General features: G+C 48.5%; 1 protein-coding gene across 5 annotated transcripts in view; it reads left to right on the top strand.

Moving 5' to 3' along the window:
* Positions 1 to 306: 306 nt before the first annotated feature.
* The window catches only part of tle2b (TLE family member 2, transcriptional corepressor b), a 42,816-nt gene continuing 17,208 nt past the window's right edge, over positions 307 to 25,914 (top strand). Inside the window, exons 1-5 of one of the 5 annotated variants that reach the window (XM_057037969.1) lie at positions 307 to 1,514; positions 1,654 to 1,890; positions 8,565 to 8,662; positions 9,545 to 9,608; positions 16,429 to 16,473. In XM_057037969.1, the coding sequence (XP_056893949.1) occupies positions 1,867 to 1,890; positions 8,565 to 8,662; positions 9,545 to 9,608; positions 16,429 to 16,473 (231 nt within the window). In that variant the 5' untranslated portion in view covers positions 307 to 1,514; positions 1,654 to 1,866. Of the gene's footprint in view, positions 1,543 to 1,653; positions 1,891 to 8,564; positions 8,663 to 9,544; positions 9,609 to 16,428; positions 16,474 to 25,914 lie in introns of all 5 variants that reach the window. The other 4 variants (XM_057037967.1, XM_057037965.1, XM_057037966.1 and 1 more) reach the window with 4 other exon arrangements.

Below are 25,914 nucleotides of genomic sequence, written 5' to 3'. Positions count from 1 at the left end.
GTTTGATCAAGTTCAACGACAGAGCGGCTCTCCGGGATAAACTCATTATAAACAACGCCAGGAGTTGCCCGGGCCAGACTGCTGCTCTCTACATAGAAGCACTTTAAATATCAGCTCGTGTCCATTTTGGACATCCTGGAAATAACACACAGACGGGAGCCAGCGCTCAACAGTAGATGGGGGAGGCATTTTTCACTGTGGTGGGTCTCCAGCGGTAATCCGCGGGAGGCAGGACTCATTGAGCCCGGTGGCATCTCTGGTGATGTTTTTGAACAATTCAAGGAGCTGAGATTTGATTTTGTTAAAGTTAGAGACAAATGGTGGAGGGATTATCAGTTATGAAAGGGCTCTACCTGGTTGGGGGCTCGCTGTCTACTGCTGTCCTCCACAAGAGGGCTGAACTCTTCCTTAAACAAACTGCCGAGTCCCAGTCCTCCAAACGGCTCCAGACAGAGATTAATCAGACTTCTGCTGCGAATCTACTAATCGGCATGAATTTGGACTTGTGATGTAACCTTCTGAGGCTCCTTGGCTGAGGGTTTCTCTGGCTCGGAAAACTTACTGGTTGATGGAATCGGTTAAGAACAGTGATGTATTAACTTTGGATGCAGTTCCTTCGGAGAGTTCATGCAGAGATTAGAGCAAAGCGGCGAGTAGCTTGAATGTATTATAAAATTAGTACTGATGCAATAACATAATGTCATAACTTTAGATGATGCATCCTACTAAGTATTGTTGTATATTTGCAACTGTGACTATACATATTTATGCAGCTGGGCAGCTATAGTAACGTATTCATCCTGATTTCAGGCTTAATAACCTGTTAATATCACCACAGGTGGGATCAGAATCGGAAATGGAGAGATAATCCCATTGCTCCCAGTAGCTGTCACTCGCCTGTCGCGTATATTAGCGCGCGTGTGCGCCGTGCAACAAGTGTGTGTTGCTGTGGTGAGTGGGTGCATGCATTTGGAATGGCGTGCTTGTGACTCTCGATCCATACCTCCGTGCACGAGCGATTGCTTTGTCTCTCTCTCTCTCCGTGCATCTCTCCAGTTCCACCTTAAATGCAGCTTTAGCAGCCTGTGTGTTTGTGTTGAAGCCAACAGGCACAATATATTACAGTCCAGGGCTCGCTGCTGAAAAGCCCGCTGGATCCTTCACTGACCTGCTGTTCTTTCCTGCCTTCCTCTCCTTGCATTTTTTTTCCACATTAAGATTAAAAACAAAGCTCTCTCTCTCTCTCTCTCTCTCTCTCTCTCTCTCTCTCTCTCTCTCTCTCTCCCTCCTTCCTTCCACTCATCCTTCTTCTTTTCTGCGGCAACAGTCAGAGGCGAGAGGCTCGTGTCAGAGAAGAGGAGTCAAAAGCAAAGGAAGAGCAGCGTCTGGCCGTTTGTTTACGTTTGGATGTTCCTGCACCGGGCGCCGGGTGAAGGGTCGCCACCGGGAGGAGAGGGGAGGCTGTCTGGATGCAAGTGTCAGCACGGGTGGACCCCGAGTGACTGCAGGCTGAGGTAAAGACGGACGGCGAGGGAGAGCAGGGTAAATTGAGAGTTACCCTGGGAATTAGAGAGCAAGAGGATAAGGAGGTTGAAGCCCGGCGCTGCATTATATCATGACTTTGTCGGATAAACGGAGTTTGTGTGTCATCAGGAATTAGAGCGCAGAGAAGAAGAACCAGGAAGAAAAGAAGGTCAGAGACTGGGAGAGTGAGGAGCGCTGCGTTTAACCCGGCCGGAGAGCAGAGGCTGGACCTGGTGTGTGCGTGCGTGTGCGTGTGTGTGACCAGTGGAGGGCAGAGGAGTGGAGGGCCAGGGGACTAACCTGGCCATCAAACGGACTGGCAGCCTCTCCTCTCCTGGGATCATGTACCCTCAGGGCAGGCATCCGGTAAGTACCTCTCCGTGTCTTTGCGACCGTCCATGACTGTCCATCAGGTCCAGTGTCTCTTTTTTACACCACCATGTCTCCTTGACAGTGTCCCCTTGCCTTTTTTGTCTCCCAGACTGTACTGTAACACGAGGACACACACACGGACACACACACGGACACACACACAAACACACCCACACACGCACACACACACACACACACACACACACACCCCTTCCTGGTAGCTGCAACCAGGTGCCTCTGAGATCTTGCTGATATTTACCTCTGTAGGGGGCATTTAACTGAATTTGCACTTATCTGTTTATGTTTATGAGTGTACATATGCATTTGTGTGTCAATGGATGGTCTCACTGTGTGTGTGTGTGTGTGTGTGTGTGTGTGTGTGTGTGTGTGTGTGTGTGGCTTTGTGGTGAGAGGTGAGAATAGATACAAGTGCAAGTGCATCCACGTGAGTAAAATGGACAGTTTACGACTGGCAGCTGTCCACTTGATCACTTTTGTTGCTAGCCGAAGACCTGGGCGCGCGCGCGCACACACACACACACACACACACACACACGCACACACACACACACAATGAAAAGTCGAACACTTCCTGTCTAGCCCCTTCCTTGGTTTGTTCCTTCACCAGTGGAGAAAGTTGCTGCTAATTTCCTGGCAGGTTCTAATTCAGGTTGACTTCAGCAGAGGGATGAACGACGGACTCGTTCTTCTCACTGCAGCCACAGTTTGGTGTCTGTAATCAGATTCGGTTGTCAGTGTCTTTGAATCTGCTACAAATGGGTCAGCGGCCACTTTGCCTCACAGCCAGCCTGCGAGTCAGTCAGCCAGCCAACATGCCGGCCTGCTATCACACAGAATTATGAATGACATTTTCACAAGAGGAAGGCATGAGGAATCAATTACACGTACAGAGAGAATACTAATAAGAGAGCCTCTGGAAGAGGAGGAAGGGATGCAGAGCAAAAGGAGAAGTGGAAAACAAAGGCAGATAAATGGAAACAGAAGGAGGGAAAGAAGGGGTGACAAAGTGTTCTTTCAGAAGATGTGGCTGGGATAGAAAGAAATGCATAAAGTCTGTCTATCTAAGTCTGTCCATCCTTCGTCCTTCCATCCATCCCAGTGAAAACATTAAAAAACCACAAGGACCTCAAGGCCGTTATCCTCAGTGTCAGGTACCCAGTACGGGACGCGTCCCCCGACCCTGCACTTACCCCCCCCGAGTCACAGATAAATGGTTCCTCTCTGGTCTACGTTGATGAAACGTCCTCGCAGAGCGCCAGCGTTGTTATTTTATTTACTGGTTCATCAAAGGCAGAAGTCGGGCTTTGTTCTTCTCGCTCTGTGGCAGGAAAAGGTTAAAACCCAGGCCTGATTTTCCAGGCTCGCGGAGCCGTAATTGGTTCCACTGGATTTTTGTGGCAAGTGTTATCAAGACTGTGCGTGTGCTTGTGTGGACATGTGCGAGATAGTTCTTTGGTTTTATGTGCATGTTTATCCTGCGCGGGGCTTTCTGACGTGTCTGTGTGTATTTGCAGCTGGGCGTCTGCGTCCTCTATAAAATATTCCCTTGTTTTTTTTGCACAAATGTGCTCTTACGACGCTCCTCTTTCTATAGAGAAGGATGTAAACACGAGTAGTTGGTGGAAAAGGTCGGTCTTGGGGTCACATTGGTGCTTCTTTTTTCCTATTTCGTGCTTGTTTGTGTGCAGGTGCAATGTGTTTAATGTGTGTGCGCGCGTATGCATAATTTGTGCCAGCACCGCAATTAAACAATATTCCAATCTGCACTCAAGCAGGATGTGAAAAAGTGCTGATAGTTGACCATCCAACTGTTTTATTAACATGTTTCCGTGGCATCTGCTGGTGTCTAGACAGCAGGATAAAGATCAGATTTAAAATTAAAAATGTGTAAACAGTGTGTGTGTGTGTGTGTGTGTGTGTGTGTGTGTGTGTGTGTGTGTGTGTGAACAGGGCCCTGAGTTGGGCAACGCTTAATTTTTATGGCCAAATGAGGAAAATACTGCCAAAAATGTGGCCACAGAAATCACGTGTGCAGCTGTAATGTGGGCAGGGGAGTGTTTCTCATGTGTCATAAAGCTGAGTTTCCACCAACAATTTGCGCATGTTTAATTCTGTTCTCGTTGATTGAGACGTTTCTGAGGATACTGGACCTTTCTGTGTGTGTCAGACAGCCCGTTCTCTCTCCCCGTCTCCCTAATGAAAGCCATGTGTCATAAACAACAGAAGAGGACTGCTGTCGCCTCCCTCCGGTGACATTTCCTCCTCCTTCCCTCCGTCCTCGGATTGTTTACATTTAATTTCATGCAGCGTTTCAAAGGCAATCCCGTAAAATGGCAAAAAGTCAAGTAACAACAACACAGCTGCGGCAACGTGACCGTGCAACCAGCGCAGCGGCACACACACAACCGGCAAATTCAGACCTGCGGATTAAGAATGCTCTTTGAGAAAACAAAAAACGGAGACTAGATTCAGTCTTCAAATCTACACTTCTCTGTTCTTCCCTGCGTCATTAAAAGCAATGATCAGAGCGCGGCTTGGCTGGAGTCCAGAGGTTGTTTTGGCAGCCAATCATCTGCTGATTTGTAATCCACTGTTGGCTTGTTGGCTGGCTGGTGATATGAAGCTCTGACAGGCTGACGGTTTAACTACTGAAGCGAAGGTCTGACTTTTGTTTTACTGGCTGCTTGATAAATGAGTGCTAAGCTGAAGGGTAGCTACGGCGATGAGCACCTTTTATTGTTCAGCCGTCAGCAAGTCTGTAGTTTCAGGTAAAGTTTGATGATTTGATTTGGTGACATGACAGTGTAGAGACGTGTGTATCAGGTAGTAAAGGAGAGCATAACTAGCTGCTGCTAGCATAAGGTTGTGCAGGTGCCGCGTAGGCTAGTCGGTCATACGTCAGTGGGTGAATCCATTCCCTTTCCAGCTTGTATACTGGTTCAAAGACACTTGTCAGGTTCCCTTAATGGTGGGAAGGCTCGTCTTCACCGTGCATTATCTCCCCGATTGTTAGAAATAAAGAGATAAATGTGAGGCTGTCATCCGCGTACGGCTGATACATAATTCACGTTTTTACTCTGCCTCGCCTGTCACTCTTCTCCGGTCCGAACCAATGAGCTGTTACTGATGTGCACTGCTGCTCGTTTGAACAGGCGCACGTGCACACGCGCACGCATGCAGATGCAGACATATGGGGCGCTCACACCCCTCCGCCGCGCCCGGTGTTCCTCATCTTTCATGTGCCTTTTTCCTAAATATTTCACCAGCCGATGATTATTTCATGTGCTATCTGAATGTGTCTCTGCTTGACTCGGAGACACGAGGGCTTAAAGAAGAACAAAGGTTCTGGGGAGGATAAGTAAAGAATAAAAGAAGAGAGGGGAGGGAGGAAGGAGAGAGCAGGGAGAGTTTTTTGGAGAAAATGTTGGGTTAACAATTGCATGCCTGCGTGCAATCATGCATATGCATGTCTGCTCAGGGTATGCCGCATAAATTCCCGTGCATTCATCGACGACCAAATTAGACGGAATGTTTTTATGGCAGATTATTCCCAAACTTGCATCTGCTCTGCAGTTGCTGCCTCTCTCATGCTCCGGCTGCCAGGCAGCTGCTCCAACAGAAGACTTCCATGTGACAGACACATAGAACCAGACTGACCTCATACTCAGACGGGAGGGGGGGGGGGGGCGAAGTGTGAAAATGAGTAATGTCACTGCGCAGGGCGAGGCAACGAGATCGCCACAACCCCGCTCGGAAGTTTCAAGGTGACGACTGGTCAGCAGAGCTGAGCTCATCGTCGCTCCGTGAGGCTGCACTGGCTGGGGCAACTGGCTGGGGTAACTGATGGTTAAGATATTATTAGAGCAGCCAGTTTAGCCACAAACGTGATAAATCTCTTGCTATGGCCCACTTTATAGGATACAGTGGGATGGTCTCACCCCTCCTCCCCTCGCCCCCCCCTCCCATCCTCCATATATAATCCCTCCTAATTCTCTGCCCGCTTATGCCAGCTCCACCAAACTGTGATTGACTGCTGTCCCACACTACTATGTGTGAGTGTGTGTGTGTGTGTGGTGTGTGTGTGTGTGTGTGTGTGTGGGGGGGGGGGGCTGTTTGTGCATAAGTGACCCCTCCCATACTCCTCTAAGATTAACTGGATCGCTTTCGGGTCTCAGGATTCCCAACACTGGCTGCAGACACATGCGCCCACACACACATACATGTGCGTGCGCATGCATGCACGCACTCAAGCACACACACACACACACACACATGCACTAGGCGGTGTTTTGGCCCGTTATAACGTGCTGTCGGACCCCTGACAGTCTGGGCTGCCATCTGTTCCTGCACAAGAGAAGCTAAAATCCAAAAATGTTCATTGTAACATACAATACCGGTGAACACGCATGTGTCACGTTCTCAGTCCTGCCGAGGCGGCTTTGATGAGGAGATGAGCTGTTCTAGTATCAATAAGCATAACTGAATGTGGTGGTAGTGTCACGCCTTTATTTGCCCTTTGATGTGCGTCAGTGTGTGTGTGTGTGTGCGTGTGTGCGTGTGTGCTTTCATGCTCTGTGAAACCCACTGAAAAAAATGTCACCTGTAATTGAAAAGAAAGGACATTTTGGACTTTGTGGCTGACAGAAGACATGAATTCTGTCCCCTGCTGACTGCAGGAGAGGCCACATTGACCCCAAAGGTCGTCCCTCTCAGATCGGTGATTTGGGGCTGATCGGATGCTGTGGGCTCTGTGATACGAGTTCACGTTGGAGCTCAGCGGCCGTGTTTTGTCTGTGCGTCTGCGTGCTCGTGGCAGCAGATGGTCGGGGCAGTATTACCACAGTTGGATTTACAGCGCACAGGGTGGAGGGACCACAGCAGAAGCAGCGTGATATTCTCTCTCCCTCGGTGTCAGACAGATGATAGGCTATCTCTCTCAGTCAGCAACCGTGGTGCTCTTTCATCATCCATCTCTACCCACTCTTTCATTCCTCTCTCTGGATCTCAGAACCAACCGTCCCTTCCTCCATTCCCCGGCCATCCCATCCCCATCTGTCAGATCTATCTCTCTCCCATTCATCAATCCATCCCTCCCTCATGGGCGCGTGTGCGCCATGTTTCATGCTTACTCTGTCTGACATCACTATCTGCCCCCCTCCTCCCCCCGCTGTGTGTGTGCGTGTGTGTGTGTGTGTGTGTGTGGTGTGAATCAAGGTCAGTGGGGATCAGTTGGCAGACACCCACCATCCCAGCTACACCCCCTCCATGCATCTAGTGTGTGTGTGTGTGCGTGTGTGTGTGTGTGTGTGTGTGTGTGTGTGTGTGCGTGTGCGTGTGTGTGTGTGTTTGCAGTGCCCATCCAACCACCTCGTTCGTCTCTGCGTCCCTGCCTCAGCTCAGTTTAGCCCGGCTCAGCTTGGCTCCATGGATTAATTGCCAGCCCACCCCGTCTCTGACCTCCCCGTCAGACTAATTGAAATCTAATTGAAGTGCGTTTGTCTAGACTAATGAAGCCCCGCCAGCCGCACCTCTGATCTTTTAGCCTTCCATGATACCTGAACTGTGGGCAGGTGTGGATGGACAGACAGACAGACAGGCGGTTACCATGACACCATTTCAAATATAGGTTTTGTTTTCCGAGCTTGGTTTGACTCCCAGTCTAAGATTGCCGGTTGATATTCTGACTGACCTGCTGAAACGTGCAACACACCGACCCAACGCATTGCGTGAATACTGGTACCGGTAAATGCAGCTGGATGCTGCTGAACTATTGGTGGAGCCGTCTGGGTGCGGCGGGCAGCGCCAGATAAAGTGTCTCCGGCAGCTGCACCGGTGCTCATGAGAGATGGCGGCAAGGCCAGCGGAAGACTCCTGATCAGGTAGCTGATAAAACCGGCAGAGCCACCTGGCAGCCTGCACACACCCAGCAGGGATCTACTCCACGAGAGAGAGAGAGAGAGAGAGAGAGAGAGAGGGGGGGGGGGGGGGGGGTTATATTTCAGATAAAAAGGGAGAAAAAGAACCAACGTTTGTCCCATTAGGGAATAAACTTCGACTCCATATTTGATTGAATGCGGGAAAACATGGAAGTCAACAGGCTTCTTCAGACTCTGTGTGGGGCTTGTTGAGTTGATTCAAAGCATTTTGGTGATGGAGGGCTGGTGGAAGTTCGGGGGTGTCCCCAGGGGGGGTCTGTGCTGCTGGTCCTCCTTTAGCTTTTAGCAGGTGAGAGGCTGCGCTGTGATTCCCTCTAAGTTATTCATTTGACGTTTCCTCCTTTCTCAGCTCTTTGTAAGATGGAATACATTAGCAATCTGGGTGAGTGGAGGGGATGCTAATGTGGGGGGGGGGGGGGGGGGGGTGGAGGAGGGAGGGAGGGGTGGCGGGAGAGAGGGAAAGTCATTAGAGGAGGAGGAGGAGAACAGAGAGAGCGGACGCAGCTTTATGATGTGTGGGAAGGGAAAGTGACCTTCCCTCTCACTTTCATCTCAGCTTTTTTTTTCTCCTCCATTTGCAGTGTCTCACACACACACACACACACACACACACCACACACACACACACACACACACACACACACACACACACACACACACTCAGTATCTGTTTTTCATCATTCTTCTTCTTTTTATCTCGGTCCCGTACAGGTCCCCTTGCAGCCTGGCCAGTCTTTCAAGTTCACAGTCCTGGAGACCCTGGACCGTATAAAGGAGGAATTCCAGTTCCTCCAGGCGCAGTATCACAGGTGCATGCACCATACCGCACCACACACATGACACGTGCATTATACAGTACACAAAGGCCTGTCTGGAATCTATGAATATTAAGTCTTCTTTCAGAATAATCACGGAGGTTATGATCTGCTCGTGTCGCTCTGTGTCGACTAGATTGGAAATGTTATGATTGTTTACTGGCTGGACTGGTTGCAACAATTTCTGAGTCGTGCAGTTCGGTGGAAGAGTGTCGTAAATGTGCGCCGAGATACTCGAGATGCCGATGAAGCAACGCGATTAAGGCACAGATGTGGTCGCAGCGCGCAGCCCGATGTCCTGGTGGAGACAGCCAGAGATCTTCTGGGTGCTCATGGAAGCTCCTGTTTGTGTGTGTCTGTGTGTGTAGGCACGTTTATTCTGCTCAGCCACAAGGCTCACCTGTGTTCTCTTAATCAGCCTCTTGATTTGTTGCCCCCGCCAGCTTTGATGCGCCGACACAGCACAACTAACAAACGCAGACTTTAGGATCCGCGCAGTTAAAAGCGTCCACGATCGGAACTGCGAATTTGTGTCTTTGTCACTTTGAATCAACCCTCTGAATATCTAATAACCGCAGTACCCAGCGGATAAACGCACCGGCGTGAGCGTTGACGTACACGTGTTGGCATATTTAGGGTGAACTGCGGTGGTGAGTAATGCTGTTGGAGCTGCTACTATGGAGGTGATACTTCACAGGATATTTGCAGCTGAACAGTGTTAATGTGCGAAGATTGTTTTGTTTGTTTTTACGCCGTATTTGATCTTGCCGATGTCTAAATGTGGAAATTATAATGAGCTGTGTTTGAGTGAATGTAAACACACCCACTAATCCCCGCGTGCGTCTGCGTGTGTCTCCTTTTATCGTCCTTGCGCAGCCTGAAGCTGGAGTGCGAGAAGCTGGCCAGTGAGAAGACGGAGATGCAGAGGCACTACATCATGGTGAGTCCAGTCAGCTCGTTACCACAGCTGGATTTCCGGCTCAGTGTCGGCGTTTAGGTGCGACTAAAGGCTCACGCGAATCATAAACCTTCATCTGTGGAACAAAACTAACACGGAGGCGAGCAGAATACCGTATGAAGCATCTGCTCAGCCTGTTCACGTTCCATAAAGCTGGAGGAGCAGGCAGGATCAGGGCTGTGCACACAACAGGCAAACAGATGGAGCCACAGAAATCTCTGATTAATTCATCCAGCCTGTATTTATGTTTATTGTGGGGTGTTTAAACAACGCCTCTCCTGAGGATACCTGTTGTTTCTGATCACCTTTTTACACCTTTAACTCTGAGTTATTGAATTGTCCAAGTATATAAACCTCAACATGCCCCCTCATAAGTCCATGTTATTTCTAGGAAATGTATTTTCCCTCAGTGATCAATATATAAAGCGTCATGTGTAATGTTGCGGTCATGGTAGATGCCTGTTCAACCGAGAATATCTAATAAAGCCTGCTGGAAACCAAAATCCTGTGATAAAGACACGCACGGACATGCTCGACAGGGCCGTAAAACCAAACACAACAGGGGTTAAGTTCAGAATAATTGTGCAGACGGGAGAAAAAACAGGTTCTGACCTTGAACACTTCCGCGTCTGCTTCCATGACAACAGCTGAGCTCAACACAAAGAACAGTGAACCTGAAACAAAGTCAGCAAACTCCAGTTAGTAATGGAAGTTCGGCTTTCCCTCTTTTCCCAGTCACTACTGGAGAACATCGTCACCGAGGGTGGGGGTTCTGAAGTAGCCAGACTCTCTTCTTCTCTGGCCCCCTGTGATGCGCCTTCGTAAAAAGGATGTTTTAGCAGAAATTTAATTTAACTTGTACAACTTCAGACCGATCTGAATGTCCGTAGATCCTCCTAAACCACATAAAGTTGTTGAGGCCTTATTTTATGTGTTGACCTCAGCAACCTTCAAGGACCTTTAAAGAACCAGAGGGGTTTTCCCACACTGATGGGATTTCTTTTTTAAAACGTCCTCACGGTGTTTTTCAAAGTGGGGAGAAGAAACGTGTTCAAACACACGCACACACACACACACACACACACACACACCACACACACACACACACACACACAGAAAGGAAAAACCACCACTTCTCACAACCACCCACCTCTTTCATTCCGGGCACTCCCCGCTTGAGCTGCGGTTCTCACAGGATCGCTCTGTGGAACTAACAGCCCAGACAAACATGCAGCTTCTCGGCTGCAGTTCATGTGGCAGGAGGGGACGGAACACTCACCAGATGCAAAGCTACTGGGGGGGGGGGGGTGTTGTCAGGCCATATTCATTACAGGTAGTGAAAATATATTCATGTTTTTGATGTATTTAGTTCATTCTAGATGCACTTTCCACTATAAAAACCTTTTTACTGGTTAAATCTATGAGAAAATAAGTCAAAATAGAATTTTAAAAAGTCGAGAAAGGAGATTTGAGGTTGCGTATAGCAGATGAGGAGTCCTGGGGGTTTTACTACAGTATTGGAACCTACTGTACTTCAGAGGTGACCACGCGGGGCGCTCCAAATGAGAGGGAAGGGGAGGATGGAGAGAAAGCGTTAGGGAGGGGAGTGAACGAGAGACAGTGGTAGCTGGAGAGAAGAAAGGCTCAGGGAATGTCAGACGGCATAAAAACAGAGAGCTGCCGAGGCAGGGGGTGGAACGTTGGGAAAAGAGATAAAGAGAGAGAGGGAAAGAGAAGAAATTAGGAAAATAAATGAGAAGAAATAAGCAAAGAGAGATACCTGGGGACAGGAAAACAATGTGAATGGATGAAACAAGGGAGTAGAGCTGAGAGAGATGGCGGTGTGTGTGTGTGTGTGTGTGTGTGTGTGTAGGGAGGTGCGGGGTGAAAGAAAGAGAGCTAGAGAGCGGTTGCATGCACAGACACGTAAATAATGTGAAGCAACAACGGACGCGTTGCGCCCACAGAGGAGATAACCCAGAAGGCTATATTTAGCTCGTTAGGCCTGTCATCCACACTGAGGCCTGTTTCCACAGGCGGGGGCTCTCGCTAACACGCCGCACTGCTCCTGCTTTTACTATTCATCACTTTAAAGCTCTTTAAATACCAGAGCGAGGGGCTGGAACACAGCAGACGGCCATACAGCAAACGCCCAGGGTTTGTGTGTGTGTGAAACTTCAAACGCCAGAGGAAGCTGCAGTCGGGCACGTGAGCAGGGAGGGAGTCCTTGAATGTTTTATCTGACTGGACCTCCAAGGAAAACCTGAGCTGCATTCATCCTAAAGCGCTGATGTTTCCCCTGAAGAGGAAAGGTCCTGTTGTGGCGCGGCGGTCCGGAGTGTTAAGCTGCTAAACGGCCACAAACGTCCGCTGGAGCAACAAACCTTCTGGTACCTTCGCACATTTCTCACTTAAGCCCTTGAATTTCATTTTTCATTTTGATAGTTATCCAACCTACGTCCTTCATCAACCCAAGTTCAGCACCGACTCGTACCTGGCACAGTCAGGTTAAATCATTCATACCTCGACCTGTCTCCAAGATACGAGCTTTGTATTCTACCCGCCTACAGTGGTGCCACCAATCCATGCCCTCATATATTTTTGGCTCTTTCAGCGTCACGTCGCTCGGATTTGATTAATGTGACCTTCCTCCGCTCGGAGCGCCATAGAAGTATATTTGCTCTCAGAGGCAAACTTTAAACATTCACCTAAATGAGTGTGTGTGTGTGTGTGTGTGTGGGGGGGGGGGGTCTGACTTGGACTCAAATTTTTATGATCACAATGTCTCATTAATAGACGGGACTTTCTGCTCACATTACAGCTTCTATAGCTGGATTGATTTGACCGATCCTGATGTGGACCAGGACTAAAGGGTCCTGGACATCATCACTGAGTGAACAGTGTCTTAAATCTGGATCTCCATGCTGCCGATCCTGAGAGTCCAAGCTGTGGCTGCAGCAGACAGTGTTGGAGATTTGCTCGATTTGCCAATCAGATCTGTGGCACTGGGTTTCCGTGTCTCTTTCTTTGATATGATTATATGTCTGGGCTATTCTGCCGCCTTTATCTCTGTCCTGCTGTCAAACACAAGGCAGAGCTCTTCTGGGTGGATGGTTGCTGAGACCCTTTAATACGGAGAATAAAAAAGACAGGAGGCGGACAGGTCACAGTCAGAAATCACATCAGGTGGTCTCGCCACGGCCGTGCGTGTCCGCAGGGGTCTGCAGCCACGCAGCAGACAAAGAATCCTTCCTCCAGATATTGGAATAATGAAACTCTGTTTAAATGAATGTCTCTGTTGGGAGATTTGAGTCTTGAGGATCGTTGGCGAATGATGGTTCCCCCATAAATGTGATGGTGACAAGTGGTTAAAATGACGGTGTCGGCTCGTATTCGGAGGAAGATGGTTGCAAACGAGCTTTAAAATTGCTGCTTTTGCAGCTCCAGGAGTTGGAGACGGATCCACTGAACTAAACTGACTGTATTTTATAAAAATGCTACATTTTTTAGCTTTTTGTCCCCCCCAAGGAGCCGTATCAGGATCACATGTCTGCCATGGAGTAATTTATATAGTCTCTACGTGTGTGTGTGTGTGTGTGTGTGTTTTGTCCATTCAGTACAGCCCCTCAGGCAGAGATAAAGTTATTTATGTGTGTGTGTGTGTGTGCGTGCGCGCTCAGCTTCTTACTCTGCACCCAGCTCATCTGTCTGATTCAGGCTGACACGCTGTGTTCTCTTCACCAACATTACAGTCGCAGGCTGCATGAGAAGGAGGAAAGGAAGGAGGGAGGGTTGAGCGAAGGGAGAGAGAGAGAGGAAAAAAGGAGAGAGAGATGGAAGTAATAAGGGAAGTGAAGAGAGAGATGGGGACAGTGAGATAGTGAGCAGAAGAGTGAGCAAGACAGATGGAGAAGAAAGGAATGGAGAGAGGGCACTGGGGCATGGGCAGAGTAGAGGCAAGGAGAGAAGACGCTGGTGGAGACAGAATAATGAAAAGGAGATGAAAGACAAAAAAACAGTTACTCCATTTTGTTTGATAAAGTGAACGATGCGGATGAGAGGCTGAAAAGACAGATAATTAACAATAAAGTGAGAAATGGGGGCGATAGCAGGTGGGAGGAGGACGGAATCAGAGTGTGGATTTCACCTGTCTGAGAGGAACCATCTGATAGCCGGAGCTGGCTGGGGGATTTAGGAGGGGCAGATGTAGGAGAGGATTGAGTCGCCTCTAAGAGCCTTAAAGCTGTCTGAACTGTCTAGAGTAAACACTGCTGAGGCCCTGGTGGGGGTGGGGGGTGGGGGGGGCTGCTTGTGCTGCGTGATTCTAGATTATCAAATGCATTCAGGCAGCTGAATCTGATGCTCCCTCTGATGAGAAAGGTTACAGGAAACTGCTGCGACTGTCTGTCATGATTCAGCCCCCCCCCCCCCCCCCGCCCAACATGACAGGATGAGGAAGTCAGAGTGTGCTAACCACACCTCTGACGCTGGGTTAGCACGCTAATAAATGTTTAACCTGGTGGTTTATTTGTGCGGGTGGGCGGGCAGAGATGAAAGAGATGGGCCCAGCCGAGGCACACGCACGCACGCACACACACACACACACACACACACACACCTACGCTCTGTCACTAAGAATACATGCAGTGGCAAACACACACCGCTGGCTGCAGCACGCACGCAAACGTGTACGCAAATGTCTGTCCGCGCACACCTGCAATACGTCCGCATGCCGTTTAAATAAATCAGGTGGATTGGACCCAGTTCCAAAAGCTAATTCATAAGTCTGCCAGTGGTCTTCACAGAATGCACAGAAGAGACAGAATGAGCGTCTGGCGCCGTCCTCTAACCTTCTGTCAACACCGGGAGGGAGACGCATGACTGATGGGGTAGAACAGATAGAGGGAGAGAGCACCCGAGTGAGATGAAGGAACGTTATTTGTTTCTTTAGGATACAGCGGAAGATAGTGGATGACAGGTAAACAGGAATGTCTTTGCAGAGTAAACTGCAGACAAAATAGAGTTGGTCCGGCTGATGTGTGTTAGGTGCCGTCTACTTAATAATCAATACTTTGGTTACTGTCAGTTTGATGCTGAGTGGATGGAGAAAACCACCAGAGCAGAAACGAGCAACTGCACATCTGCACCAACGTCTTCGATAAGCCGAAGAATCCAGGAGAAAGTTTGCAGTAAATGACACCAAATCTCCTGAACCCCAGTGGAGAAACGGGTCACGCTCCAGCGTGGAGCAGCAGAGGCGGCGGCGTCCTACTTTGGGGCAGCGTTTTTTCAACTGGAACTAGGACTCTAATGAGAGTGGAGGGAATAACGAATAGCTCCGGAATACCAGTCAGTGTTGGCAGCCTCGGCCTTAAGGTCCCCGCTAAGGTCCTTCAGACGCCGACCCGGACGACCTCAATCCAGGGAAACGTTGCGGTGTGACTTGAGGGCGGCAGATGAGACGCCCAACGACTGTGACGCTTTAGAGAGGAAGGAGGACGAAGAACATGTCCTTACAAGGACTCAAGTTCACCTGCACTGAAGATCCAGAGTGTGTTAAAACACCACAGTCGTGTCTTGGGGGGGGGGGGGGGATAAAAAGAGGACAAAAGGGAGCGTCACGAAGGTAAAGTTGCTGAGAGCAAGAGAGGGAAGTTTAATAAGGACAAGGAAGGATGGGAACTGGGTTTAAGAAAGGGCAGGGAGGGAAGAGGTGAGGCGTAATGATAGAGAGGTGGCGAGAGCAGGAAGAACAAAGAGAGATGTCCCCACGTCTTTCATGTTGAGAGGGGGGAGGACGGACGCGGGGAGAAAAAAGAGCGAGCTGAAGTAGGTTTAAGAGCGTGTGTGTGATGGTGCTCTCGGGTGTGCTCAGACTGGAACCACACGTGCATTTTAACATGCGAGCGGGAGCCGGTGCACGTGTGAATGCAGCTTTGGTGTGTGTCAGAGCGCATTGTTACTATTCTAGAGGGAAATGAGCTCACATTAGTGCGCTGACGTGCAGCTTTCCTGATTTTTAGTTACACATTTGTCTCTTTTTGCTTTGTTTTCAATCTGCGCCTGCATCAGTGGGGGGGGGGGGCATTTTTTTCCCAGTATTTTATTTCTGGCATTTAATTATTCATGCAAAAAAAACACAGTTTCTGTAGAAAGTGAGCTGCAGAGGAGGGGAGGAAGTGACAAAGACAGCGAGGAAGCAAATGAGAGTGGAAATAGAGATGGACCGAAATGGAGAGCAAAAGAACATCTGACAGCTACAAAAGAGAGAAAGATAAGTAGCGAGGGAGCGAGGGAAAGGGGAGGACGGATGGAGACGGACTGAGAGCCTCTGAAAGGCAGGCGAGCGAGGGATGAGCTGAAGGAGCTCCACAATGAATGGCCAGAGAAAAGCGAGAGCGGCATCTCGTCCCGGTTGCAGAGGCCGCCTTTGTCACCCTGACGGAGCCGCGCTCGCCAGCGACACCATTACGGCACTTTACCCACGTGCGCTCGCAGCCACACCTGCGCGCCGGCGCTGACACGTGCGCTCGTCTGGCGAACGCACGCGCAGACAGATGGTCCGATTGTAACAGGCAGCGGCGAACAAACACGCGGAGGCAGGGGTCATCGATGCCCTGCGCGAGCCCCAACGCATCGTAGGTGCGCGAAGCCATCACGCCGGACACTCCGGCTCACTCCTCCTCTGTTTCACCCTCTTTTGTTCCAAAAACACTGAGCAACAGATGCCCACTGATAACACAGAAGATGGAATTTTAATGAGTAATATGCTAACGAAGCTCTCCCGCTCTGTCCCTCACAGTACTACGAAATGTCCTACGGCCTGAACATAGAGATGCACAAACAGGTAAGGGCAGGATTTTGGATATTGTGTGTGTGTGTGTGTGTGTGTGTGTGTGTGTGTGTGTGTGTGTGTGTGTGTGTGTGTGTGTGTGTGTGTGTGGAGGCTGCACAGAGTGAGTGGGCAGAAGGAGGCCGCCGTGTTGCTGATATATCAGGATGTCACTCAGCGTGGGTGTTTTTTCATGTGCTCCTCCTGAAACCCTGTAGATTTATGCAGGTGATCCCTCTATACTGAACAGCCATGTTCACTAGTAGCCCCCAGGACCACCTTAGTGAACATAAATGCACCTTTTTCTGAAGCCGGTTTCGGGCTTTGGACTGAACACATACGTACAGTGTATGGGACTGCTCATCTGGACGGTGTTCCATCCCTCACAGTCCAGCTTTGAGCTTCATTAGTTCTTATTGTTGCCCTCAGTTAAAGGCCGAACGGTTTGAGTTTATCCTGAGAGATCTGCTGCTCTTGAATGAAGGCTGATATCTGCTGATCTCTGCGTGTTATCAGGACCACACTGGTCGCTAATTTGCTGCCTGGGTCTCACTGCGGGACGGGAAGGCAGACACGGCGGGAGACAGATATCAGATATTAGATCCGTCCGCCGTCAGTGCTGCTCGTCAGAATCATCCCCAGCTGAATGGCGTCTCCCTCTAACGTGGCCGCCTTTGTCTTTCCTTTTCCCTTAAACTGTCTGTCACACAGACTCGCCGTGGGCTCCCGAGCTGTCAAGGAAGAAAGGAAAAGAACGGGACTTCATTGTTTAAAACCAGCGCTGTAAACATTTCTAAATGAACGCCTCTGCACTTTAACCCTATAATCACCGTGTCATTTCCCGTGGCGAGTAATTATAGCACGCAGACTTCAAACACACGGGGTTACGTCCAAACACGGGCGGCGGACACACTGTCCTGGCTCCAAGGCGCAGCACCGGCTGATTGTTCCACAGTGGAGGAGTCAGCATCGACTGCACTTTTCCAGCCCTTTGTTTACTCCCGTCAAGGAGAAACGGCACCCAAAAGATTTGGTGTGTCCAGTTTAACAAAAAAAAACACCCGAATCAGCTCAGATCAGGAGATCAGATCAGCCCCAGTCCAAGGATCAGGCTCACATCACCCAGCAGATCGTTGCTAATTACCCTCCTCCAGCTACGCTCTTGCAGTTACCGTTTCCAGCGTCACCGTGGTGATGGTGGAGCGGCATTTGTAAATCAGGACATGACAAATCTGTGCTATCACTAGAATGAAAAAAAGCAGATTCACGCTGACATGTGAGGTCAGAGACGTAACGAGCGCTGGCTACGGTGTTGCTCACTAGCTGACATAAACACGTTTGAAGCTGCACTAGTTTCGACATGTAAATGCACGATATGCCCTAACTAGTTAACTAGTACTGGTTAACATGTTCACACCCAGATGCTCACCTTGTGCAAATCAAACAGGCGGGATCGTAACAAAATCCTGGGTTTTAATTGGTTGTTATGTTTGGTTTTGGACTGGAAAGCTAATAGGAAGCCTCGGTGCAAGCTCCTCCCACCTCACTTTTTCTGTGTCAGTGTTTCTGACATTAGTTAACTAGTGCTTACTTTCCCTTACACTAGTAAGCTAGTGTACATTTACTAGTACAACTGCAACTGGTTTCACTAGTCAACTAATATATATTTTACTTTTACCACATACAATTGCATGTATTAGCTAGCTAGAGTGCTTAACTCCTGATTGACTAGTTAACATTTCAGAGTTTTTGCAGCTCACTAGTGAACTAGTGGGTGTTTTTACATGTGATAGCAAGGATAAATAATAAAGGCTTTCCATACAGTGACCATTCATGTAGCTGAACACACCAGGCATGAGTTGCTTTTAAAAGACTTTTACTCACTTTTAAAGGAAATCATGAACCAACTTGACATTAGCTCAGTCGGTCTCATAGTGTTAAGTGAAAAAATCATCCATCCATTTTTCTACGGCGGAGAATCTTATTCATGAAGGTGAATGAAGTGAACTTTGGCTGGTGGCAGCCAAATCCTCTTTTAATCGTCCAATTCTTTTAACATAACTGATTTGGATATTGAATTTAATTATAACAGACACGTGAACCCAAAGACCTGCCAAAGGTGGTATTAAATGAACAAACGTGTGGCTTTTAGCTCAAAACTGAGGAAAATCACCTTTTTTTTTAGTTTGTTTCTTTCAGTTTTGACCCTGAGGGGCTCAGAACATGAGGGCAAGCATACAGAACTGAGCAGAAGAGCAGGAAGCAGGAGGGAACTGTCTGGTCTGTCTGACACCAGAAACAAAATGGACTGGGAGGGAAGGAGGAGGAGGAGGAAGGTGGAGGGGAGGAAATAACAGAGAGATCAAGAAGATCTGAGTGTTGGAAACTGGAAGGGAAGTGTTGTGGCAGGTGTTTATAAGGTAGATAAAGATAAAAATGAGCTCTAAGGTTGATCCAGTGCCACAAGTTTAGTTGAGTTTATTCTCTGAAGACTTATCAAAGATAATCATTATCATCAAAGATAGTACAGAGACAACAGAGCTCTCACTCCCGTACACCACTGCAACATCAGTCATCAGAATCACACTTCGCAAGGTAAACACTAAACCGAGCGTCTCAATGTCTGAACGGTGACAAAACAGTTCATATAAAAACAGTGGCTGATGTGTTAAAGGGGGGAGATGAAGGCAAGAAGGAGAGAAAGAGAAATAAGAGGTGGATCATCAAAGATTTAGGGAACAGAAAGCCGAAGTCAGAATAAGAAAAGAAAGGGGACTGAGGCTTCTGGAACAAGCGTGTGTGAAAGAGATATCAAAAGAGTGATAAAGAAGTGATAGCACAAGCAATATGGGAGAAAGAGTTGATGAGAGGTTGTGGAGTTGAAGATCGACCGGAGAGACGATGGATGGCAAAGTGAGGGATAGGTTTTTAAGCATGAATAAGATAATTTAGAAAAATGAAAGCTTTGAAGATGCAAGAAACTGTAAGAAGACAGCACGACAGAGAAACAGTTACAGGGAGCAGGGAGGAAAGAGAGAGCGAGGGATGGAGGGATGGCAGGGAGAGAGCTAATGTTAGGAGGAGAGAAAGAGAGGAGGGAGATTAATTGAACGGATGAAAGAGGGTAAACAGGAAGGATGGTGCTTAGAAGAGATGATAAAGACCTCAGAGAACAGATGAGGGTGAGGAAAGAGAGGAGAAGAAGGGCAATGAAAGAGAGAGAGAGAGAGAGAGAGATCAGGGCAGAGAGGGGAGCTTTGAGCTGCAGTGAGAAATAATGAATCATGAATAGATTTAACAGTATCTGCTCTTATTTCCTCCTCCTCCTCCTCCTCCTTCACCCCTCCAGCTTCCTGCGAACATCCTGTCAGGATCACTTCTATTGCCTCTCTCTCTCCATCTCCCTCCCTCTCTCTCTCTGTCCGTCTCTCCAGCATGCGCTCTATCATTATCAGTGGCAGGGCCATCTCATGTCCCATCATTAATTGAGCTGTAACAGTCATCCTGTGCCTTCATGCTTTCTCTTTTAGCCTCTCTTGCGTTCCCCCCTCCTTTTGTTGCTCCTTCTCCTCTGCTCTTTATCTCCACCCTCCCCTTTGTGTCCTTTCGGCTCCTCTCCCTGCCTATTCCTTCCCTGTCTTCCTCCTCCTCTGACTGTGTTTCAACTATATGAAGATGCATAAATGATAAAATCGCCCCCCCCAACCTTATTTCCCCTAAGCTGTATAGATACATCACGCCACACTCACATGGATACACACCCTGTCACATTATCTCACACGGTTCACCTCTATTATCACATTATATCATATCGTATACATATTTTATCCCCGAGGACAGGCAGAGGCTGTAAGGAGTCTACGTTGGTGTCTGAGGGTGTTCTATACTCATTAATATATCATGTCCGGGGCCCAGGTTCTTATTATCTGTAGCTCCCTGTAATGTGTAAGGTATATGCATCCTTGGTGCTATGGAGTTCTACGATGGAGGGCTGAGCATTGACAGCTGATTAGGCAACGGGGGATTTGAGGAAGAGGCACATTTTTAGCTCTGTGTCCTTTAAGTGCGACCAGAATGTTACCTTTGAAAATGTTAAACTATGCAAGCCACCCGGTGATGGGATTTATTCCCTCTTTCTTTCATCTCTTGGTCATCGGCTAGCTTCAAAGGGGCGATCTCTGCCAGCAGCAAACAATCAAAACAGCGATAATCAGCAGCTAAACAGCTTTATTGATGATGCAATTTTGGGCGTAATCAACACACATTTTAGCTCCGGATCAATTTCTCATTATCTTGAGAAAATGGAAACAAACATGAAGAAGAAGACAGGAACAGCTTTGGAAGCAGCAGCAGTGAAGAGCGGAGCTAGCTGTGGCTACATTGTTCCCCAGGACTCCTGGAGGAAGGGGTGATGATGATGTTCAGACACTATAATTGTAAATTTTAGTGGTTGGGCCCGAAATATCTGTGAAAACGGTCTAGACTTTACAGCGGCTGAGGTTGCTCCGCCCTGCAAGACCAGAACAAAATGTCTGGACTCCATAAACAGCCAACAGGGGCCGTCAGACCGCAACGTTCTGTGCGAATATTAAACGTCTGCATACATATCGCCTCAGAAGCTCACACGGTGTTCCAAATCTTTCACGTTTGTTCTGGAACTCAAAGTGGGCGACATCGAATTACAGAGTCAACAGGCAGATCAGGAAGAATCCGGTGTGACATCATCCTTGTAGACTCAAGAAGAAGCAATCCTTCATCATTTTTGGAGGTTTCAGTCCAATTACAGAGCTTCTAATTAGGCCTGTGCTGCATTAATCTGCTGTATAATATCCTGAATCTGGCTCTCCTTGAAGGATTATTTTTTTGTTTTTCTCTTTAATAAAAATGTCCACCTTGCCTCGGTGGACGGGATGAGACGGGAACGGGCGTGCGGCGTTTACATACTGTGTCAGTGGGTTGATAAAGAGATGGTGAGGCTCACACACCAGGCAGGATATTATAGGAAACTGTGTTTGATTGTCAGGATGCTGAGCAGCCAGACTGTTTCCCCTGTGGACTCCCGAGGACAGATGAAGCAGCTGGCTATCCTTCCTTCCTGCTCCCTCCTTTCATTTCACAACCGCACATGTGAGCCTTGGTGTGTGTGTGTGTGTGTGTGTGTGTGTGAGAGAGAGAGAGGGATACAACTGAATCTTCTCTTTCAGATTCTTATAGATCTATGAAAAAGAATGAACAGGATAAATAAATGAAGTGTGAAAATGAATTAAAGAGGGAACGCGGGAGGGAGAAGTTAAAGACAAACAAGAGGGAGCGACTGTTTATCTGTTTGCTGTATAAAAGAGCGCGTTTGTGCGTGTGCATTAATTAACCCGGGCTGTCTGGCCTGCTTGTGTGCTCGTCCAGCTTTATTTTGTGTGTGTGTGTGCGTGTGTGTGTGCCTGTTTGTGCATGCATGTGTGTGTGTGGGTGTGTTTGTGTGCGACTGTGCCTGTTTGTGTATGCATGTGTGTGTGTGTGGGTGTGTTTGTGTGCGACTGTGCCTGTTTGTGTATGCATGTGTGTGTGTGTGTGGGTGTGTGTGTGTGGGGGGGTCTGTGTGTGTGTGTGTGGGTGTGTGTGTGTGTGGGGGTGTGTGTGTGTGTGTGTGTGGGTGTGTGTGTGTGTGGGGGTGTGTGTGCGACTGCAGTTGTGACCTGAATCCTCATCTGATTTCACGCGGGAGTGAATGACAACAGCAAAGAAGCGAAGGAGAGAGAGCCAGAGATGCCTTCATTCTCAGCTCATCGCTTTGCTTCATAAGAGGATTGAGCTTCTCTCTCTCTCTCTCTCTCTCCTCTCCTTCTTTTCCTCCTTTTCATCCCTTCCTCTCTCGTGGTCGATAATCTTGGGGTGTGAGATTTGAAATTCTGATTTTATCTAAAGGCCCCATCTGGGTCCAATTTCATAAAAATCGTATGGGGGGGGGGGGTCCGCTGACATACCCGTGTGCATGTGTGTGTTGTGGGATGTGTTCACACACGCAGCATCTGTGCGCTGTGTGTGTGCAGCTTTGATTTCTCTCTTTCTTTCCCTCTCAAGCCGTGCATGAATGCCAGGGCGTACATGTGTAACAGAGCTCATTTGTGAATAATGAGGCATGGAGCAGGATAGTGTGTGATATAACCCTTTAGGAATGATAGAAAAAGAGTTGAGAGAAGAAAAACAGCAGAGAGAGAGAGAGAGGGGAGATGTCATGTGATGAAGTGATTAAATTCCCAGAGAGCTAGCCTTTTTTAGGCTAATGGCTCTGACACTCAGACAGAACTCTGAGTAGCTTTCTGTGTCAGCTTATGTGGGCGTTTGTGTGGTCATGTGATGCTGTCTGCATGTGCCACCACGGGGTTGCTGGTCTGATTCCATCATGTGGCATCTTTGATGGATACGAGGACTAATGTGCACTTCAGTCCACCGCCGTGGAGGAACGTCGCTAAAGCAATGGAATTTCAGAGAGGGCCTAATTTCATTTTCACATGAGTGCACGTGCGTGCGCTCCGGCGTCTCAAACACAAACAAGATGTGTTAGATTAGCGATGTTTTACGTACGTGCACGGCTGTCTCTGTTGTGCCACTGCAGCAGACACGGCTTTAATGCTGCATGCAGTCGGTGCAGCAGCGGCGTGAATATGACTAATAGCTCAGTGTAAAATATATCCAGTGTGTGTGTGTGTGTGTGTGTGTGTGTGTGTGTGTGTGTGTGATGTCCCTCAGAATGAGAGTGCATGTGTTGACGAGGAATGGCTCAGTCGTGTGCCGGCTGTGGTGGACAGGAGAAGCAGGCGGTCAGGGGGCAGCAGCCTAAAGACTAACGGGCCCTTTCAGAGCAGGTTGTGCTAATAGTGACATTAAGGAAGCAAAGGTCTGTGTGTGACATCATCGGTTCTGGTCCGGTGTCTGATTGGCCCCAGTTCTGATCAGTTGAAACCAGTTAGAAGTGCTGGGCCAGAATCCTGGGTAGGGATGGGAGAGGCTTGTCCAGTCCACATGATTAGACGGTGGGGTTGTTAGAACTGGATTATACATCCAGGAATGTCTGTGATTGAGTTGTGTTTCCAGCACTTTGTGTGCGTGTGCATGTGTATTTTGCAGGTTTGTGAGGCCGTGCACACTCTGCATGCAGTACTGTGTATGTGTTCTGCTCTGTTGTGTTTAGATCCGTTTGCTTTGTGCTCTTGTTGCTTCTGTGAGTGCTGTAGAGCAGAGCGCCTGTGTTCGTGTGAATGTGCCCACTCGGGCATTCGTGTGTGTGTGCTTGTGCATGTGTGCCTTGTGATGTTTCTGTATGTGTGTTTTGCTGATCCCCTGCCTCGTCCTTCTCTCTCAGATTCTCTTCCTCTCCTTCCAGAATGGAGGGGCAATCAATCAGAGGCAAGGGGATAGAGGAAGAGAGGAGGAGGAGGAGGAGGAGGAGGAGAGGTGTTGGCTCAGCACCAGGGAAGAGGAGCTGGCATACTGCCCAGAGAGAGAGGGAGAGAAGAAGAAAAACAAGACTGAGTAAGAAAAGAAAAGAGCAAAGCAGACAGAGATTCTGGGAAGGCAGCAGGGTAGAGAGATACAGCAAGGAAAAAGCAATAGGGGGGGGGGGGGGGTAGGAGCAAAAGAGCACAGCCAAGGGCACTGAGGGACGATACGGCATGAGTAGAGAAGGACGGAGAGGGTGGAAGTGGAAAAAGGAGCTGGCACAATGAAGAAAGAGGGCTGATTGGAGCGAAGGAGGAGGGGTTTAAACAGAGGATAAAAAAGTGGAGTGTCTTGCTGATCGGCCCTGAGTCAGTAACCCTAAATCAATGGGTGATTAGTCCATCTGCAAATATTTACCCAAAACGCATCCCAAGAGGGAGAGAGGTGCAATTAGCAGGGGGCAGAGATAAGTGTGTGTGTGTGTGTCTGCATGTGTGTGTCTGTGTCCTCTCATTTACTACATATTGAGTACCAGAATTCATTCTACTTGCAAAGTGGGGCCGTTTTGGCTCGGCCCTGCGGCTTCAAAGGACTGCTTGAAGGTTTAGATGTGGTTTTAAGGTTAAGTGTAAACACCTGACTTTAGGTTCATGTTAAGAGTTAGAGTGTTATAGCTGGTAGTGTGTTATGTCTTTCAGAGTCCCCACAATGATAGAAATGTGAGGATGTGTGACTACTCCCAATATTTCCCATAATTTCCTCTGACAGCCGTTGTTGCTGAAGAGAACAGGAAGGAACGTGCACATGGAGAACACAGAGCTGGTGTAATCCCTGCACGTGTCTTTTTTAAGTGGTGGTCAAGGTCTGAGGTGCAACATTTCCAGGCTGTTTAAGTGTCCATCCAGGCGTTTGTGAATGGCCGCGCTTCTTCAAGAGCGCACGGAGGCGTTTTCTCAAAAGTTTGCGCCTAAATACCCCGAGCGAATCAAGCAAATATGATTACGATTCGATGGAGGGCAGAGGTCCGCTCGTCAGCGTGGCCTCAGGTACTGTGAGGGGATTCTCTTGTTCTCCAGGCTCCTTTGACTCAAGGACGAACAGACGATATTTTGGTCTGGTCAAATTTGAAATGAAATCATAAAAGCAGAATTCTACCGGTGTGAATCCCATTAAACCGCCCCAGCCCCTCTGCCTCTGACCTAACGCTGGTTCCGCTCTTGTTCCGTCCCCCTCAGAGGGCTGTGGCGGCGGGCTGGTGTTTGTCGTTCATTCCAGTCAGAAATAAAAGTGTCCTCTTGGACTTGTGCCTCTTTCGTCTCATGGCTGACAGCTGAATAAAGTACTGGATCGAAATAAAATTTTCATGTTGTTTAAAGTTTCATTCGGCCGTTTGGGTTTTCATGTTTCCAGCGGTGGTGGTGGGGGGCAATGTATTATGTCAGTAAACGTCCTCACAAAGATACAAATGTGCCTAGTCTTTGTGGTTCGTCCTTTCTTCCGTAGCTGCACCTCCATATAGACCAGTCTTCTCCGCTTCTGCCTCCCTTGCCGTCTCTGTCGCCCGGCCCATCTCAGCCTGCCACCTTCACCGTCGCCTGACTGACTTTTGCTGCGAGCGTGTTTGCTGATTTATTCGGAGATGCTGATGTTGCTATGCGATAACCTGCATTAATTGATTCAGTGCGACAGTAATGGGTTGTTAATCGCGCTAATCCCGCTGAGAATTAACGCCCACTGTCGCAGCCTCGGGTTGATTCTAATTTACCATCTCCGTATTCTGGTACCGTTGATAGGTTTCCTCGGCACACGCGCAACTCAGGCAATACGGCAAAAGGCAGAAAACATGTGAATGCGCAGCAAAGCAAAACAAGTGAGGTGAAGAGCGCCGTCATCCGGGGGTTGATTAAAGGAAAAATAAGAATTATTGCATCTTTCTTTTTTACCTGACATCTCATAACAAGCCGTCATGCCAAATGCAACCGTGTGAGGCCTGAGATGTCGGGACAGAGACAGAAATCA

The sequence above is a fragment of the Takifugu flavidus genome, chromosome 7 (genome assembly GCF_003711565.1).
Source record: "Takifugu flavidus isolate HTHZ2018 chromosome 7, ASM371156v2, whole genome shotgun sequence".
Classification (NCBI taxonomy): Eukaryota; Metazoa; Chordata; class Actinopteri; order Tetraodontiformes; family Tetraodontidae; genus Takifugu; species Takifugu flavidus.
The sequence above is the reverse complement of the archived record's forward strand: the minus strand, read 5'-3'. Positions and strand labels throughout refer to the sequence as shown.